The sequence below is a fragment of the Vanessa cardui genome, chromosome 4, assembly GCF_905220365.1.
Source record: "Vanessa cardui chromosome 4, ilVanCard2.1, whole genome shotgun sequence".
In the NCBI taxonomy this organism is placed as follows: domain Eukaryota; kingdom Metazoa; phylum Arthropoda; class Insecta; order Lepidoptera; family Nymphalidae; genus Vanessa; species Vanessa cardui.
Window position 1 is genome coordinate 3,242,989 of NC_061126.1, and position 20,261 is coordinate 3,263,249.

Here is a 20,261-nt window from a genome sequence, read left to right on the forward strand (position 1 = left end):
AAGAAAAGTCAACAATTCATCAGCAAGATAAAGAATATTTACATTGTTTAAAGCAAGGGTTCCATTACATGTTAAAAATATTGTCACAAAACCCTTTTTATGGGTTGCTCAGACTCAATTATTACGGGCCACCTAGTGATTTGAAAGTCGCAGGTTTGATTCTGAGTCTGAATATTATCGTCCCGCTCTTAGCACCAGCTTTTACAGAAAATAGTTATTCTTTACAAGTGACATTATAATATTCACAAAAATTATATGTGAATGTAAAATGGCCCAATTGATAGAACGTGCTAATTTGCAACAACGGCGGAATCGATTCCACGTAGAAATCATCAGTATGGAAATTTTCAAGTGCTTATTTGGGGTTCATAATCTCATCTCATCTTAAATCCGTCCGATTAATTTCTGCCACATTTTTATCCGACCCACACTAAAGTTATTTAGTTATAACAAAATAATGAAACTAAAGTAGTAACGTGGTTTAAAAATCGATCCCTTTCTTTAAGTTGAGATAACAGTGAACCAATTTACTTTTACTTACTTATACATGAACTCTGTAGGTGTCTTAATGCGAAAACATTATATTTATTATATTGTAATTATTAAGCGTAATATGAAAACAAATCTAAATAAATGTAATTATAGTACGTTATCGTATAAAATGTATAAAAAATACCGAAGCTTAGTAGTGAGTACACGGATAAATGACAGATGGTATCTCTAACGATAGTAACCGCGATACGTAATAGAGACAAGCTTACCGTTCCACTCAAAAGCTCAAAGCCCTCAGTATATGTTAAGACGTAACCGTCGCCGGTCGTGCTCACGTCTCGCGTAATCGAAAAAATCACGTGTATATTAGTATGTGTGATAATTAAATTAAATTAAAACTATGACCAAAAAAAATAACAATGGCTATTTAAAATAAAAATACGATGAATTGGTAGTGCGAATAGAAAAATATATATATATATATATGATGCGAAAAATAATATAAAGTTTTTCATATGGCATTCCAGTTTAATTAAATTAAAACAATAATGAATAATTAGATGTAATTATACGTATTTTGTTTCGCGCAAAAAGTTAAATGTTTTTGGGAATATTTCAAATATGCGTGAGGTAACCTTATACTGTTTTTGTTATTTATTTTAATTAATTATTTGTCAATTTGCTTGATATTTTAATTTAAAATTATTTCAATGTTAATAATGGAATTTTATAATTACAAAATGAGTAACAACAATTTTTTTTTTTAAATTCAGAACAAGTAATGACGGTTTGCGATATCGTAGGAATGTGTTAGGCATGCTAGCTGCATTTTCTCACCGAATTAAGATCATAAAAGCTATACGACCTTTTTTCAAAAATATTTAGCTTTAAGTGTACATATAAGATGTTAATGGATCGAGTTTAACATGTTTCCCAAGGACCGGTGCGGGAATCAATCAATCGGAAATTATGCGGAACGTTTTATATGAGTAAATATATATTAGTCCGCTCACCCTAAATTATTCTCAAATCGCTTGAACATATATTAAGTTCATTGTAATATTAGAAACCAAAACATATTATGTAGATACTAGTTTCAGCGTGTATGGTAGAAGAAGTTATTTAATAGTAGCTGTTCCCTACGAATTTTCTGTGGAATAATAATATATTATTCCAAAACCTGCCCAGTAAATGCTAAATGCAGTGAAGCTTGAAAATATGTTTGAGTTAATATTATATCTTAGTAAAGCCTAAAGTTGTGGTAAATACGAGTATTGGTAAGAACCTACAGACAACCTCTTTTCGTTACAACTTACAATACCAATAAGTTGAGTTAGCTCTGTGGTTAGAACTCGATAGTCTTAATGATAGTGGGATCAAACTCAGACAAGTATAATTGAATTTTCACGTGCTCAATTATTATTTAATTTCAGGGTACATTTAATTTCACTGAAATCTTGTAACGTGTTTCACTTACCCTACACAAGAACAGCGTGGTTGAATTAGGTCTTACCTTCTCCCAGAAGAGAGTTGCATCTATGCATATTCGCTGCAGATTTAACTATCTAAATTTGTAATTTCAATCCGTCTTTAAGGACACACTGAGTAATTAGACAGGCAAATTAAGAGTAATTGGTGGTATTTTATACAAAACAGAGATACAGTTGAAATGTGTTTCAATGCCTTTTAAAAATAATGAGCATAAAATTAATAAACAATGAGTGCGTTATGATACAATGAAATTGTAATGCAAAAATAAATACTGATAAAAAAAGTGAAGTGAAGCTTCATAAATAGCTTTTGTTTAATAGAGGTAAGTATTTATGTGCGCTGATTAAAAAAGTGGCGTTGGAAGGGAATAAGTACTAAACGATTTTAATTTCTTAATCTAACCACAGGGCTTAGACTTACAACATCCAAGAGTTACCTTTATGATAAAACCTATTCAATAATACTAGAATTTGATTCTAGTTGCATTACAAAATCTCAATATTTTATATAAAAAAATATAAAGTATATTCTAATAGTCTATATTCGTTTGTTTGTATGTATGACTTTAAAATTATAATATTATTAATTTCGGCGACACTATAACTATATAATTATTTTATATAGTATTTAAGTGTCTTATAAATTATCTATTTAGATTAAAACAAGTTACAATATATTAATACGATGGATTTATGTAGTCCGAATAAGTTCGTGTAACTTCTCTTGGTATCTTAAAAAGGCTGGAAGTCGATTGGGTTAATTTCATGATATAGGCAATGAGGTTACGCAGGTAAAACTCCGACCCTCTTACGATCAAAACTTAGTAAAGCTCCCTTAAGCCAATACTACATTAGATACTGACATCGTTCTTATTAGCTTGTTATATGCCTGCAGATTTTGGGGCTTGGGTTCAAGTCCAAGTCGGGTTGAAAAAATATATTGGGTTTTTCTATCGTATTTGCCTGGGCCGGTAAGTTAGTATGTAAACTCCTGTGACTCAGAACGTTAAGCCTTTGTTTCTAAGACTCAACACTTTCTGGTCGTATTGGATTTGTCGTTCCATCGGATTTTGGAAATGGTGAACCCTCTATTCCCTATTGAGGGTTCACCTCTGTTTGTGTACATGCTTGTTCATTATTATATGTCCTGCGCTGTCGTCATACGTCATACGTCTACGTCATAAGCTAGGCGTCATCATCTACATTAGAAAACGAAGATTTCCAAGTTTAAAGTATCTATCTGTTCAAGCTTGTGCATTTAATAATTCAGTTATAAAAGTAGAAAACACATAAAATCCCTATAAGATTTTTTTATTACTTTAGTTATAATAGTTAGAACTTTATAGATAATTATGATATAAAAATTAATATGATGTCATTAAAAATATATATTGATTTATTATTCGATTATTTAAAAGTAGTTTATTTTATTATGCATTAGAAATGTTGCCATTTAAATTGGAAAATATGCTAATAAAAACATTAGGCTACTAACCCACATCCGGAATTGAGCGCTTTGCTTGAAGAATATATTCTTTGAATTTATTAGGTAATGCTTACATTATGCAATGAATATAAAGACTTTTTGTTCATTCATTCGTAAATTAAGAATTAAAAAAAAATCGATTCAATACGTATTATATTTCACACTACTGTGCCCGCGACTTCGTACTCGTTTTAATTTAACAATAGAGTTATTGTTGTTGCTTAAGTTACTCCTTATTACATCAGCTATTTACCAGGGTATGCCCCGTCAAAATCGGTCCAGCCGTTCCACAGATGAACAAATAGACAGAGATGAAAAAATATTATTGTACCATACGTGTAAACATACATGTGCATTTAGTAATTAGTAAGAACCGGTTACTTTAATGTTACAAACAGACACTTGAATGTTATTATATGTATAGATATTATAAACGGCTTCTTGCAACATGTGGATAACAACGCTTAAAGCTGTTTCCAAGGAATTAATGTTATTGATCTATTGGTCAATATGTGAGTCAAAACCAAAATATTCTCTTTTTAAGTCAAGGTCGTATAGATTTGTGAATTGTCATGTTACAAGATATTTATGAATTCATACTTAAAAGAGTTTCAAAAGTAGAATTTAGATGCTTTTAAAAACAACTATTTAAAAAAAATTAACCACAGGTACAAGGTATATCTTAGTTTCCAAGGTTGGTGGCGCATTGGCGATGTAAGGAAATATCAATATTCTTACATTGTCATTGTTTATGGGCGGTGGTGACCATTTACCATCAGGTGGCCCATATGTTTGCCAATCTATAGCATAAATAGAAATTCCAAGTATATTTGCAATTTAAAAGTACTATATTTCATACTCGAGTTACATTGGTTATATTTAAAACAAATGATATGATGAAATTGTATTAAAAGTTAACAAATTATATTTAATACAATTAATTAACATTGTAAGTATGTTTTGTAATGAAAAACTGAAACATATGTTTCTTGATACATGTATTAAGATTAATATATCATTACAATTACTAATGATTTGCTCGAATAAAAAAATGCGTTTAAAAATAATTAATTACTTGTACGGCGAGTTTTTTGTTCGATTAAGAAGTAGAGCAATAACAATTGAAAGTAAATATTGTATTTGCGAGTATATAACCCATATGATTATTACATTTCATTTTACTTTAGTACGGCACATAAAAGGAGGGTACGGGTATGTGAATTTATTTATTATTTTAAGTATTTATTCTGAAAAAAAACAGATTAACTTATCTTACGCACCCTCACTTAGTTAACGGAACAGCCTTTATATGTAATTAAATTGTTGTATGTTTTTAATCGCTACAAAAGTGGGTATTCTTTAAAACATATTTTGAGAGTTGAGACTGAAACAAGTTAACTGAGTTTGTATTTTTTTATATCAGATATTAAACTCTTACAAAGTTGTGTTCCATTGAAAGTAATTTTATTTGCAAATTTAAACATCTATACTAATGTTAACTTTATAACGCTGAATGGTATTTTTGTTTTGCTGGACGCGCTAATCTCAGGAACTACTTGGTTCGATTTGAATAAAGATTTCGATATTATATGGACAGCAAATTTATCGTGGGAGGCTATATTGTAGACCTGTAGGAACGGGGGAAATTCATTCATTTTGAGTGCTTCCGTTGCCTCTTCTGTGTAAACGGTTATCGTTTCGCAAAAATCATATACAACAGCTTTTTTAATATATATTATTCACTGTATTAGTTCAATTTAAACTAGAATAAATCAGATAGTATATCTAAAATCTTTTATTTAAATTTTATACACATTTTAACAAATGAATATGAATATATATATAATAAAACTAAAGTCATTTGCCTTACAATAGTTTTATTATCTGTGTTGATTTTTTATCTGTGGCAATATACGTGTGAATTATTTGTGTGTCATTTCCCACCTTTTATAATAAATGCAAACATAAATGTAGGACAATGTTTGATGTTCTCGTAATAATATAAAGATTGATATTCTCTTGACCGATTTCACGGCAACGGACATTAGCAAACTGCATAGAAGATATTATAGTGCTCAAGCGAATGCGCATTTACTATCCTTTCTGTTTCACAATTACATGGGTCGGAAATTGAGGCACAAGACTATAGGAGACAAAATACGTTAAAAGCTAGCAGGTTCATACTCAGGACCACGGTATTTGTAGCCTTATATGCCACTAGACTTTAGAGTCTGTGTATGTAATATATATGGTAGGGCGGTAAAAATATTGTTACCTTTAAAATCGTTTTACATTATTCATCAGTCACATCTTATATAAGCATAGACTTGTAAGTAATTTACATGCATAAAGACCTTTCAATTATTGATAATAAATAAATTATTTTTTTAATAAATTAGTATGCAGTACTAAAGCCGGAGCGGTCAATTATATAATAAAAATACTTTATTTTTTTTTGAGATATTTTCGTGATCAAATCTAATTATTGTATTAAGAAGGTCATTTGACTGCGCTTTTTTTTAATTTGGTACAATAATTCTAAGGAGTACATACTTTACGGTTAGTTAACTAATGAAATATATATGACGCTATAAAAATAATTTACAATTATAGCATTTAAATGTACAACGTGGTCAAATATAACCAAAATCAAATACATTTTTGACTGTCCGCTTCATGAGAGATGACTGACGACTTTTGTAAACATAAACTTACTCAATTTTTTATTCATAACATCTTCACGAAATACGGATGTCTATTCGTATTTCAAAATCTAAACCTAATTATTTAATCTATATGCTATGAAATTTGTTTCTTATCTTTTAATTGATGTATGTACAATCTGTGAGAAACGCGGTTTTTTCTCAAACGCGAGCTACGAGTATCAAATAATGGCGTGACGTAACGGTGTGGTTTATTGTTATAATTTAATATTTTCACATGAGGCCTACTTTTTAGTTACCTAATTTACATATTACTGGTGAAAACTGGTGTTAACTGGTGAAAACTGGTTGACATTCGTAGTTACAAAGAAAAATGTTATCATTGGTGATTGTAAATATTGCAATAAATTATTTGAATCTGATGTTACATAACACTCAAATAATTTATTTACATCAGATTCCAATAATTTCTTGCTATATTGACAATAACCAATGATAAAATTTTTCTTTTGGTTTGGTTTGATTTTTGGGTTGGTTGGGAATTAGCTTCTATCAAGTAGAACTGGCATCAAAACGTAGTAGTAGTAGTCTATTATGAAACAACTATATATAAGTTTAATATATAATACATACCCATGTAGGAATCTCAACGACTCTTTATCATCTATATATTATTGTAAGTAAATAAATCTTATGATGACATGACATGATGAATATACGAGTATATGATGCTATTTTAGTGTATAAGCAAAGTTAAAAATCGAGGGTCTCTTATTATAAAAATACTATTTTTTTTTCAAAAATAAAGGAGTTCTTAGGTAACAAACATAAAAAATATATACAAACGAATATATTAATATGTGTAGGTGTCACAAATATAAACGAACCTTTTTTTTTAAATGAACAATATAGAATCATTAAATGAGTTTAATTTTAGGTTAATGGCAAAATGTGAAAGGGTTTAGGCCATTTAAATCTAGCACATTTGTATTATAAAATTGATACAAAGCTTTTTTTATGAAAGAAGCAGTTGTGTATTTTTTACCGTCATTGTAAATTATAGTAGACCGCGCGGCACTCGTACGTAATCATCATAAAAAGTATGATCTGGCTGAACAGTTGAAAACCATTTCGACACAGATCGTGGTAACAGTGAAACGGTAATTACAGCGTAATATTATTGAGGCAATTTGCTTTTGGTCTTTGACTTTGACATTATAAATGACAAACTACCTACATATTTATAAACTTAATTTTTTTTTATGGTATCGGTTGGCGGACGAGCATATGGGCCACCTGATGGTAAGTGGTCACCATTACCCATAGACAATGACGCTGTAAGAAATATCGTAACTATTCTTTAAATCGTCAATGCGCCACTAACCTTGTGCCTGTAGTTACAGTGGCTCACGCACCCTTCAAACCGGAACACAACAATATTGAGTACTCTTGTTTGGCGGTAGAATAACTGATTGTGGGTGGTACCTACCCAGACGGGCTTGCACAAAGCCCTACCACCAAGAAAATACAACATTCTTTACTTTTTATTAATTCTGTATTCACTTCCAGATCAATTTAAGAATTCTAAAAATGATACGCTTAAAGTTGTACGTGTGTAAACTATAAGTAGTTTGTAGTGTATAAGTACACACACATGCGACTTTTGGTAGTACGTATATTATAATTTTTTTCAAACATCTGACGGGTAAGCGTTATGAGGAAAATGCTTTATGAATATTAATAGTATATTTTGATATAGTTAAACTATCTGGGTCGACTTTTTACGCCGGGAAATGAAAGGGTTATCACTTCCCAGGGGATAGTTAATAAAATATGTAACACAATCCGTCATCAACGTAAAAAATTGTGAACTGTTTGATATTAACAAATACTGTTTTTATTTTATGGCGACTTTGGTACTTTTGTTGACAGACGTTAGAATTTTTTTTTACAATTCGAAAGGACTTTTGTTGACAGTTTTGTTGGAAGTTAGAATGCTTTTTTTTTACAATTCCAAATTTGAAATTGATGCTTGCATTTTGGAACTATTCAAAGAAATCAGGATTTATACAATATTCCTTCCTTTTTAAGGTTAAATTAAGATCTGTGTCAATAAAATTACTTGTGAAAATAAAAAAAGCCATAGAAAAAGAAAAAAAAAATTCATAAAAACAATGCGATGCGTTAAGTAATCTCAACCTTTCTTTCTTAGCTGATCTGCTGATGTCGATGAAATTATTAGAGTAGATCGAGGAAGCACCTGAGCCGGAACAATTTGTGATCTAAGAGTTATTTGAAAGTGAATCACGGAAATGACGATGTGTAAAATGAAATAAAACCGTTACTTAAAAATTTTAATACTATAAAAGAGTGTTTATTTGTCTAGTGAACGGTAACACTTAACAATAACTGGAATGATACAGAAATGTGATTGTGTTTAAAAAACTAAAGTAGTATTTACTGAAATGGCTACCTGGGTGTGGTTGGCTGCTTTATTCTGCGGATGTCAGGCGGCAGTGTTGCCACCACCTTGGGCTGATGTGAGAAGGAATCCTTGCGCCGCTCATCCAAGAGGATGGTTGATGCTGTATTGGCCATCAGATGGAAAATGCTATACAATATACAAGGTAATTTTTTAATTAAATTCTCATTGTTTTTTTTTTTAATTTAACTATTTATAAACTGTACCCATGGACTGTAATGTTATTCTACAAGAACAAATCAGCTAGCTCACCAAAATACACGGTAGGACAGAAAGCTGTATGCTACATTGACGTAAATAATTTTAATATATAAAGGATACATATATCAAAATTGCGTGTATTAGGTAAGATTCGATATTTGAATAGCATTGCATTATTATTAATGTTAACGAGAGCAAAATATTCTTCGAATATATTATAACTAGCGATCCGGTATGGTACCCACTTCGTATGGTAGCAATTTTATGTATATATTTATTGGCTCACTATTAGAAAACTTATGTGTACTGCTAATACGGTAAAAGGCTGTAATGTTTTGTCATAACTTTCAATTTACTGTGCATTTTTAAATGATTATTTCCACAAGAATCTAATGATACGGAATTAGAAAACAAAAAAAGAGTCAAATGAAATTGGAAAAGTTGTTCACAAGTGATCAAGTTAACCAGGAATTCATTGATATAAATATATATATTTTTTTCATAAAGGGTTGTAATATGTACACTCTCGTATATATTAGCGTATATTAGTTATGATATTTTGGTGGTTCTTACTTATCGGTGGTTGGTATTAATGTTTAATCGTAAGCATTGCCGATTATGGGATTTAAATTGTTACATCGCATGTGACTGTACTCATCGTATAACCTTTCACGCCGGAATACAATAACAGAACGTATGTATGTGTTTATGTGTATATGTGTGTGTGGTATAGGTAGTGCTGAGAATTTATGGTTATTATAGCACGTTTGAATTTGTGATTTTGTACAATTGGATTTTCTCTCGCCCTACAAGGTAGTTTGCTCACTCGATTTCATATAACTTATAAATTATATAAAGTCGCGTTTATATATCTGTCCATTTATTTGGTACGCTCTGTAGATATTAAACGTTTTGTTATATTTCGTTTAGATGTTATGACAGGTATTTTGTATGTGAAGAAAAGTAATATCGAGTTTGTACAGTGTGTAACACGAGGCATATTAGATTTTTATGAAGACCAAACCTATCGTATGACTTACAAAAAGTTAAATATTTTTAAAAACCCTTAATAAAAATATTCTAATATAATTGTGAAAGTAACTTTCTCTATGTATCTGTCTCGTTTATAACTACTAACCCGAGTTTGATAAAATTTTATATGAAGTAAGTTTGAACTCTAAGGAAGGTAGCCTACCTCAGCGCGAGCGAAGCCGAGCGTGACAACTAATCGTATACATTGCATTTAATTTTACAACCTATAGAATTATTATAGAATTAAAATACATTTAGAATTATTGTCTTCTTTATTTTATTGTTTTTATAAAAAGTTTAAAGAAAGAAACAGGATAGATTCTTGACAAAAGATTAGAAAGATTTTTGTTAAGCGTTTGACACATAATGTCGCAAAAGTGGCTCTAAAACAAATACGGTAAATTTTGATACCGGTCTGGTCGGCTTTTTCATGAGTTAAGGACCGTGACCGATCGATTGCTTATACGCCGTCTCTCACTGACCCACTGAACTTATTTTGCTCATTTCATAATGTCTCTGGTATGCAAACATTTTGGTAAGTTATAAATGATTCGATGAGAGTGTGTGATTAGCAAAACAAAATATTGCTGATATTATATTTGAACCCTTATAACATAGGGCTCTTACAAGCCTTAGCTTATATGAGCCGAGATGGTCCAGTGGCTACAAAGCGTGTATCTTAACAGGTAATTGGGGGTTCAGTCTTAGACAAACACGACTGAATTTTTAACGTGCGTAATTTGTGGTTACATTTCATTTCATGCATGCATCATAATCGTTAAGAAACCTGCATGTGTGGATTTACATCAAAAACTTTTAAACCGTCATGGCGTTTTGCCAGATTTACGTCACATGAAATTGTTATCAATGGCACAAAAAAAATTATCATTAAATTCGACCAAACGACTATAGACAATGAGATGGCCCAGTAGTTAGAACACGTGCATATTACGCATGATTGCGGGTTCAAACCCAGGCAAGCACCACTGAATATTCATGAGCTTTATTTGTGTTTATAATTAATCTAGTGCTCGACGTGGTTGAATGAGCTCCAAACCTTCTCCTCGAAGAGATAGGAGGTTTAAGACTTAGAGGCTGACTTTATATTGTCCATATGAATTAAAGTCAAATTAGTTTTTCGAAATTATTTAAAGAATATATTTAAAGAAAGTACCGTAAAAATCGTGACCGTGTTGAAGTTGACAATAATTCTAGCAACATATGCTTTTGATTTACAATTCCAATTCTCTAGGCGGAAAATAGAAACTCTGTTGGTATTGGATTAGCTGGGGTTTAGTGAAATATGTATCATCACTCAAAATAAAAGAATATGTAGATGATAAAAAATCATGGAATTATTATTAGTTAATCATCATACAGGGTATATAAATTTAATACTATATAGTCCATCTAGTGATTTGAAATAAGTAAATATTGAGATTTTATTTGGTCTTTTTGTTAGATAGATTCTAACAAAAAGACCAAATAAAATCTCAATATCAAAAATAAAATCTCACCCTTTAGAAGTTGAGAATCTATTTTATTCGAGTTTTGAAACTTTCAGAAAGGTATCTGTGTCCCATTGTTACGGGGAGGCCTGAGGAAACGTTAGGCTTCCTACTTCTCGGCGGCCAGAGGCAAGTCCTATCTTGTAAGCCCAGTGCGTCAGGGCTGACCTCTGAGACTCAATTAAAAATGATCCTTGTATTTCCCTGAGTACTGGAAATAATTTCATCATTAAAAACGTAATTTATTCGCTAATCCATAATTAATGTTAAAGATTATTAAGATTTCCATCCTTTGTAGATCACCTTAATTCAATTTTAAAGTTGTTAATCTTGCTTTATTAAACTTGCGATTGGAATACCCTATTGGAACACCCTATTTATTCATAAGAATTATTAGCATTAATTATTTAAGTACATACAAATATGAATTGAAAATAGTTACTGCATAAATCTTGATCGCGTGTAATGGTGGCAAGAATGTTAGCAGCATGAATCGCAATTCTGATCCTCTGCGCAAAAAACGAACCAGCCCTATCAACAGTGGGGGTAATAAGGCGAGGTGTTATACTTTTAATGAAGGTTTTATACTATTTAATTAGATAAACGCTCGTAACAGACATTTCCATGGAAATGTTCAGTAAGAATTTCTGTACACGTATAATGCTTGTTTATAATATAATTAAGATGAAATATGTAAATATGGTTTACAGTTACGTAGATAGTTCACGTTTACGTAATTTTCGCTTCAACATTACATTTCCGAGGTAATAGGGTTGTTCTTATCTTCCGTTTGATCTTATGCCCTTCGTAATAAGGTTTAAAACGTCTTAACGTTTGGTCTTTACATCCGAGATTATTTTTACACGCACACGTGACGATAACGCAAAAAAGTGTATGTTTTATGTAAATGTGATTATTATCTAAAACGATGTTTAAAATAATTCTGATTTATTTTTATTAGTGAACTTTAATGTTATAAACAAAATAACTTAGATGGTATATTATATAATTTTCTATTATAACATGTTTATGTTATAAAGGCTCGTTATATTCGTATTCTAAACAATCGTGAACCATTCTTTGATTGGCGTTTTTTGTTTTTTTAAATATTTGTATGAAGACCTCTAGTATATCATTACATAGTATAAAACAAAGTCACTTACCGCTGTCTGTCTATATGTATGCTTAGAATTTTGAAATTATACTACGAATTATCACTTATACAATTATAAACATTAATTCAGCACATACTAAAAGTTCAGCTTATTAATTTTTGGTCATCACCAGACAAAGATAAATGCACTGTAAGAAATATTAAACATACCTTACATTGCCAATCCATCACCATCCTTAGGAATTAAGTTGCTATACTCCTTGTGTTTGTGGAACACAGTGGTACTGACTACTGCTCTATGGCGGTAAAATATCTGAAGGATAAGTAACCCTATTACCAATAGGTAATTAATTAATTTCTTAATATTTATTAAGAATGTACTTTAGTAACAGCCTGTAAATTTCCCACTGCTGGGCTAAGGCCTCCTCTTCCTTTAAGGAGAGGATTATGAACACATTCCACCACGCTGTTCCAATGCGGGCTGGTGGAATGCAGGATTCCTCACGATATTTTCCTTCACCGCCGAGCACGAGATGAATTATATACACAAATTATTCACATGAATATTAGCGGTGCTTCCTGGGTTTGAACCCGCAATCGTCGGTTAAGATGCACGCGTTCTAACCACTGGGCCATTTCAGCTCTTGAATGTACATTATTATTGAGGAATTTAATATCGTAATCGTTACCGATATCGTCTCACTGCGCTTGTAAAAGACCATATTATTCAGGTTCAAGGGTCGCATTATGCAAGTCATACCCGATCGTAGCTTGAGATAAAACTAGACACCCATTTTATGTGTTGCTGAGCCTTAGGAACGTTCATTACAAATATTATTTCTCGTAAGCTTAAGATAACATGTAACATCGACGGAGTTTTGGAATATTTTTATTATTAGTTTTTGTACTAGTTTAATTTATTCATTCACCAGCTCGAGTTCCTACAAGTTACTTGCTTATAAAATATCAGTAATAAAAAAAAGTTGATTATATAATCAATATGTTGTATATTTAACCTGGGAGGGTTCTTGGTGGTAGGGCTTTGTACAAGCCCGTCTGTGTAGGTACCACCCACTCATCAGTTATTCTACCGCCAAACATCAGTACTCAGTATTGTTGTGTTCCGGTTTGAAGAGTGAGTGAGTCAGTGTAACTACAGGCACAAGGGACATAATATCTTAGTTCCCAAGGGTGGTGGCGCATTGACGTTTTAAGGAATGGTTAATATTTCTTACAGCTTCATTATCAATGGGTAATGGTGACCACTTACCATCAGGTGACCCGCGTGCTCGTCCGCCAACTTATACCATAAAAAAGGGCGTTCTTCGTAAGTGAATATTACTTGGAAATAAAATATACCAATTGGAATATGTATATATAAATAAATTATATTTTAAAGTTTCAATAATATTGATTATCTTGATCGATTTCAGCCATTGTGGCCATACTCAATGAAAATGTCTTCTTGACTGATTGTCATAAATAAGAATTGCCGGAGACATTATAGTTGGTGTATTTTGATTTCTATTTATTTCATAATAAACTAGGACGATAAATCCAATGCAACTGGAAAGTATTCAGGCGCAGGACAAAAAAAATTCTGCCTACTAAGAACTTCTCTACGGAAAGATCGGTTAACTTTTTAAATGATCCGGGGTTCCACTTTCCTTATAAGCTATTCATTTTATATTAATGAGATATCTGTATAATCCAAAATAAGAAAACGCATATTAAGTGTTTTTTGAGCACTCTTACAATATTGCATTAAACCTTTTGAGTTAGCAAACATAAAACATTGACAACACTTTAAAATCTGCATCTAATAATAATAAACGTACCCTACGTTTAAATCTTCAACATTTTTTGGAATCAGTCTAAATATAATTTCAAAGACATTAGGGTTTCGGTTCACGTAGAAGCGTTAACCGTATAAAGATTTTTATTCACGACGTGCATCGCTTAATAGCAGATTAAATCAGTTGTCAAAATTATTATTCATATAAATCTTATCTTTATTCAAATGCAGTAGCGGTTAGAATTTGTTGAATTTCGTTCAGAGCTTTCTCTCCTTGACTTGAATATGATTTCCGTAATATTACACTTAAACGTAGGCTTGTGTGTAATTACACAAATGTGTAATGAATTTAATTAGTTCCTTATGTTGATGTTTGGGCAAACACCACCGTCTTTTCTTGGGTTTCAATTGTATCCATAACTGATCTCGAAGTCGGAAGAAGAAAGTCTCGACGAAAAGGATCTTGAATAAGTCTGTCACATAAAATAAGAATAGAAGAGTATAAGGACCAGAGGGAACCTTTTTCAGGCATCAGGAATATTGTCTGGCTGTTTTGTTTTTAAAGGAGACACTTAAAAATTGTATTCTTAAATAATCTTCATATGTTGTATATATTTGGGCGCTTAGAAGTCATATTTCAATTTCAAAAAAGTTCATTGTAACTTAAATTGAAAGATGAAACTTTCAAAAGTTTTTACTTTAGTGAATAACAATCTGTGTAATATTTGATTCCAGAAAGGCCATCCGTGTCCAGACACCCAGGAGCTGAGTCCTGGGCGCCTGGGTGGTCGGACGGTGGCGGAGTGCAAGTGCCCGCCAGGTACTGCACAGCTCCCACACACCAAAACTTGCCACAAGCTGTTCCAACGTGGCCCTTGCCGGCACGGAGAATACTTCGCTCCTGTAGAAGAGTCTTTTAACATGCGAGGGTAGGTAAGCATCTGGACTCCAAGATAATTGTCAATAAATATACATATATATAATTGGTAATTGCATTGTATCAGACTTAATTATTATATGATAGTTTACTAAAAATAATTATAACATTTAAATGATGATTTTCTTGTAGGTAAATTACCTATACATCTCTAATCATCTAAATCATCATCTAATCATGTCATAACAGTATTGTATTGTTTTATTAAGTCACATAGACCTAAAAACCCCTATTGACATTTAGAAAGAATTTAGACACTTGAGTCTCTTTCGTCAATTCTTCTCAGGTCCAAGATGTTTATTTCTAAACCGGTGTTAGAGTTTTGATTACAATTAAGCAAGTGTGACCCTTCTGTATCGAATTTTTTTAAACGCTTTTGTAATCATACTGCATGGAGTGAATAATAGAAGATGTTCATGTAATGTAAGATCTTTCGTAACATCATCAATCGTTTAACTAGAAAAAATGAGGACAAGAATTTTCTGAGGTTGTGACTAATCCACTTCGTTTTATATTCCAGTGAACGTCAAGGTATGTGCGTGAGGCCACAGCAGTGTGCGGACAAGACCTTGCTCTATTGGCCGCCTGATGGCCGTTGCTACTACAGACTGACTCAGGGCCCATGTTACCCTGGATCTATATTGGATCTAGGGGCTGATGGTCTTGCTAATTGTACCGTTAGTCATTTTACTTTATACATATTTTGATCTATTTATAGCTTTCTTTTCTTCATACGCTGTGGTTTCAATTTCCAATAGAAATTTTTTGTAAGTCCAATTAAAGAGATACCTATATCTATAGCTTGATAAACAATTTTTGGTGTATCTAATATTTTAAAACCTAAGAATCAAATTATATAATTATACGCTGGTAACTTAGACATCAAATTTGTAGAGTATATCGAGAACAAATAAAATATATCAATATGACAGGTTTTATAACAATAACCTGATTACGTTTAGATGGATATCTATCGAACAGTGAATAATTTTTATTTTTACGTGTTATAGAGAAGAAGCAGGGTAAAACAGAACATAAAAAACTTCAAGATTTGTTTGAAAATTTATAATAATCTTTTTGTTTTAAAATTAAATTTTGCTTCTAAGTTCATGGAGTCTCCATTTAAATATTTAAAATTATACACACTTTTCAGTGCACACCAGATAGTTCGCATTACTGGCGAGCAGATGGCGGATGCTACCCGCACTACTCTAAAGGGCCTTGCGAGAGAGGCCAGCTGTTCCTACCTGGTGCCAGGTGCGGCTGTGAAGCTCACCTACCACATTATCATAATGCCACTCAAGGATGTTATGAACTTGGTGAGCCAGCTTCTAAATACTTACTTTGTGTATTTATTTTGGTTGACGGCGAAAGTATTTTTAAGAGGATGCCAAGCTAAGCTAGCTCACTATTCAATATTGATAATATAGAATAATGCTGTTCTAGTAAACAGATATGTCATTAACGCGCAAAAAGTGAAGACTAGAAAACGTCCTAATTGGGACGTTTGCCTTTAGTCTTTTTATGTAGTAATATGTTATACGGTTGTAATACATAATAATTACGTAGTAATAAGTTTTGCGTAATTAAAAAATCTAGTTGTCCCTTTTTCTTATTGTTTTTTATTAGGCTATCCTTTTTACTTGTAACGAAATGTAAAATAAACGGTCCCCGGCGCGGCACACTTTTTTCTGTTGTTTAGTATGAGTATAACATATCTGTTTATTAGAATATCATTGATATAGAAGAATATATATATTTTATTATCAAATTTCAGATTCCCTTGGTCCTTGCCCTAAGGGCCATGTTTTTGTCATATCCGAAGTTACCGGCAATGGGTCACGTGCCGAATGCAAGTGTAAAAACTTCCACGCTCGCGCGGACGACGGAGCTTGCTATCGACTTTACACAAGGGGCCCGTGCGGTCAGGACGAAATGATCTCTAGAGGAGGACGTTGTGTTAAGGTAAATATGGATGAGTTAAGTTTTGAATTTAATATAAAAAAGCGTATTATAGAGGATGGTAAAGGCTTGATAACAGATAAGTTAGATCGCTTATATGACTAATATGTAAATTATGTCTGAGTTATGCATATTTCGAAAACAGAAATTTTATATTTCTATCTAGACTAAAACACATAAGTATGAATTTAACGTCTGTGTCAGTTTTTTATTATATTTATAACTAGCTTGAACATGCTAGCGGTTGAACGTCCCGTGAAAAGCACAAGTGACAAGTGAAGTGCTTATTATTATCCATGCTCCATCCATTATTTGGAAATATATTTAAGGGAGTCTAGTTTCTAGAAATAACTCACTAATAGTATATATAACAATCAAGTTTTGTTTTTCCTAATAAGTTTATTTGCCCTGCCGCTCTAAAAAATACAATAAGACATGATCATCTACTATTATAAGTTTAGTGGTATGTATTTTTTGGGGCGAGTGTCTCTTCACTCACCCCAAAAAATGCATCCGTACAAAAGTACAAGTACCGTGTATATAAACCGATGTACGAGTATATACGTCGGTTTATACCTTAAATCAGATTTCAGAAGTGTTTGCTGTGCTATTGACTACAGGTAATACTATAATTAATTACCCACTGACGTTTTAAAAGCTGTAAATTATTAACAAACTCCATTATATTTTCAGGTGCCCTGTGGGCGCGGTCGGTTGTACGTGCCGGAGCGCCGGCGCTGCTACCGGGCCGGCGCCGCAGAGCCGTGCCGCGCGGGCGAACACCTCGCCTTCGACTTCGACGCGCGCCCCGCACTGGATGGACTCAGCCACAACGGCGTTTGTGTCTGTGGGGCCACGGGCCAGCCTTGCAATCGACGGGAGGTGAGTGAATACGACTATGTTTTGTACCCCTAATTTTGGAATCCGTAAAACTAGTGCCTTCAAACAGGAAATGAAATGTAGAAAATTAAATTTTTGTTTTATCACTGAGCATTATTTGTCAAAGAGCCAAGATAACCAAGTGGCTGGAACAAGTGACTCTACGTGACGTGAATTTTAACCGAGAATTATGGGTTCAAATCCGGTCAAGCACCAGTGAGTTTTCGTGTGCTTCATTTGTGTCTTATTCACAACGTACTCAGCGGTGCAGGAAAATGTGGCGAGGGCCTGTACAGTGCAGGTGTATGATGAAATTTGCCAAATGTTTATCTAAATTTCTTGATTCGAACATATTTTTAAAGATATAACGAAAGTAATAATTACACCGGTACAAGGAATATTTTTTTAATTATTTGTTTAATTTTATAAATGTATTAATGACGTTAAAATTTAAATTAAAATCGTTATTATTAAAATTGTCAAAAAAATTCTCATTCATCACTCATTTGATATTAAGTCGCCAAAATTGTACGCCTCTTTTATTATCGAAAAACATGTATTCATTACAAAGACATAGGAATAACGTTTTGAAAACTATTACTTAATTTTATGAAATCAGATAAAATATAAGACTGTATTCCTTTAAAAAAAATTAATACGGTTATCATTTTGTCTCTCTTAGTTTAAATGAAATATGTATTAAAAGATTATTCTATTTCCTTAGGTTGCAGCGTGTTCTGCTCGCAAAGGTGCAGTGGTGTTCAACGGAGCTTGCCATATTCAGCACACACAAGGGCCTTGCTCTGAAAATTCCTGGCTCGTTAAAGACAGCAATGAGCAAGTCACTTGTCAATGTAGACCTGATGTTAGTGATTGTTCCACTAAATTAACAAATAGTTGACAAAAACATATAACAAATGGACATTATTGGTTTTAACAAGAGCTTTATAAGCCATATTTTATGATTAGTGGATAATAATTAATGCTATTATATAATGTGCCTTAAATTGTTCAGAAATAATGTAAAATTTCGGGCTTAATGATGACTTTGAAGACTTCTTTGTATGACAATGGATCTGACATTACAATATACAAAAATTAGGAACCTACAGCACTACACTACTTACGCAGCGGTAAATATTTTGATTATAATATTTAACGAGGGGGGCGGGACCCATATTACTTATCGTAATAAATATTTACAACAAATATTTTTGTATTGCATATATTATATGTAGTATAATAATATATATATTACATATTACTAGTTGACGTATTGTGAAACATTTGTTTACATTGAGATTTTAAATAATAATGTACAATAAATAGTACTTGAGTGTAAGCTTCTCCTACAATCGAAGTTAGAGCTCTCAGCTGCAAAGATAACAAAGCGTATTTAAAATACTTTAGCATTTATCGCAGCGGCTTTTGTCTTATATATAAAAATTCTGACATGAGGCGGGGCCAATATGACAACGCATGTAGCGTCATATTTATGGGCAGTACCAGTTCCCTGGAGTGCGGTGTCAGTCCAACAGATCTTTTTCCGTCATCGCGACTATTGATTCAATAAAAGCAGAAGTTCCTTATTTTTTACATAAAAAGTATTTTACAAAAATGTTAATATATAAGCCGTGGATTTAAAAAATATAATATAACAGGGTTCTTCTTGGAATTTTGTTACAATTATCAGTTTAATATTATACTTACAAAAATAGTGAACAAAATTTAAACTGGAGCTGGCTGGAACTGGTTAAAAAATACATTTTTAAGACTTGAGCTACAAATAATAAGTAGATATTATCACTGAGAAAGGATTATTTAATTAACTTAAGTAACTTTGTACGAATTTTGCCCGTACGAAATCAGGACAGGCAGTTGAAATGTCTTCGGAACAGTTAATGTATTTGAATAATGTAAATAATGCTTATTTATAGATTTCGGAGAAATTCAGTGTTTGTATAAAGTATTCATCTATTTTGGTACGTTCCAATGTTTGAATACCACATTACCGACGTTATATAAGAAAGATCTCGAATAGTTTATTAAGAATACTAATGTATTTATTATATTTTATTTAGAAATATAAGTTAAACCCTGTTTCGTAATAATATTTGGAAGATATGTGTTTTTTTATATTTTCCGAATAATATTTGGAAATTCGGGAGTTTCTGAGATTTAAAATAAATAAATTAAATTGAAAGTAAACAATATTTTATA

General features: G+C 32.1%; 1 protein-coding gene across 6 annotated transcripts; it reads left to right on the forward strand.

The window, feature by feature from the left end:
• Positions 1-800: 800 nt before the first annotated feature.
• Positions 801-20,261, forward strand: LOC124544437. 6 transcript variants are annotated; one of them, XM_047122989.1, is made up of 9 exons: positions 807-943; positions 1,020-1,122; positions 8,344-8,758; positions 14,999-15,192; positions 15,721-15,877; positions 16,354-16,519; positions 16,978-17,165; positions 17,856-18,044; positions 18,766-20,261. In XM_047122989.1, exons 3-9 carry the CDS (start codon positions 8,597-8,599, stop codon positions 18,940-18,942), a joined length of 1,233 nt encoding a protein of 410 aa, XP_046978945.1. In that variant the 5' UTR covers positions 807-943; positions 1,020-1,122; positions 8,344-8,596; the 3' UTR covers positions 18,943-20,261. The 6 variants fall into 6 exon arrangements, with proteins under 6 accessions (XP_046978946.1, XP_046978945.1, XP_046978944.1 ...); XM_047122988.1 differs by having other exon boundaries at positions 807-861; XM_047122993.1 differs by having other exon boundaries at positions 807-861; positions 8,374-8,758.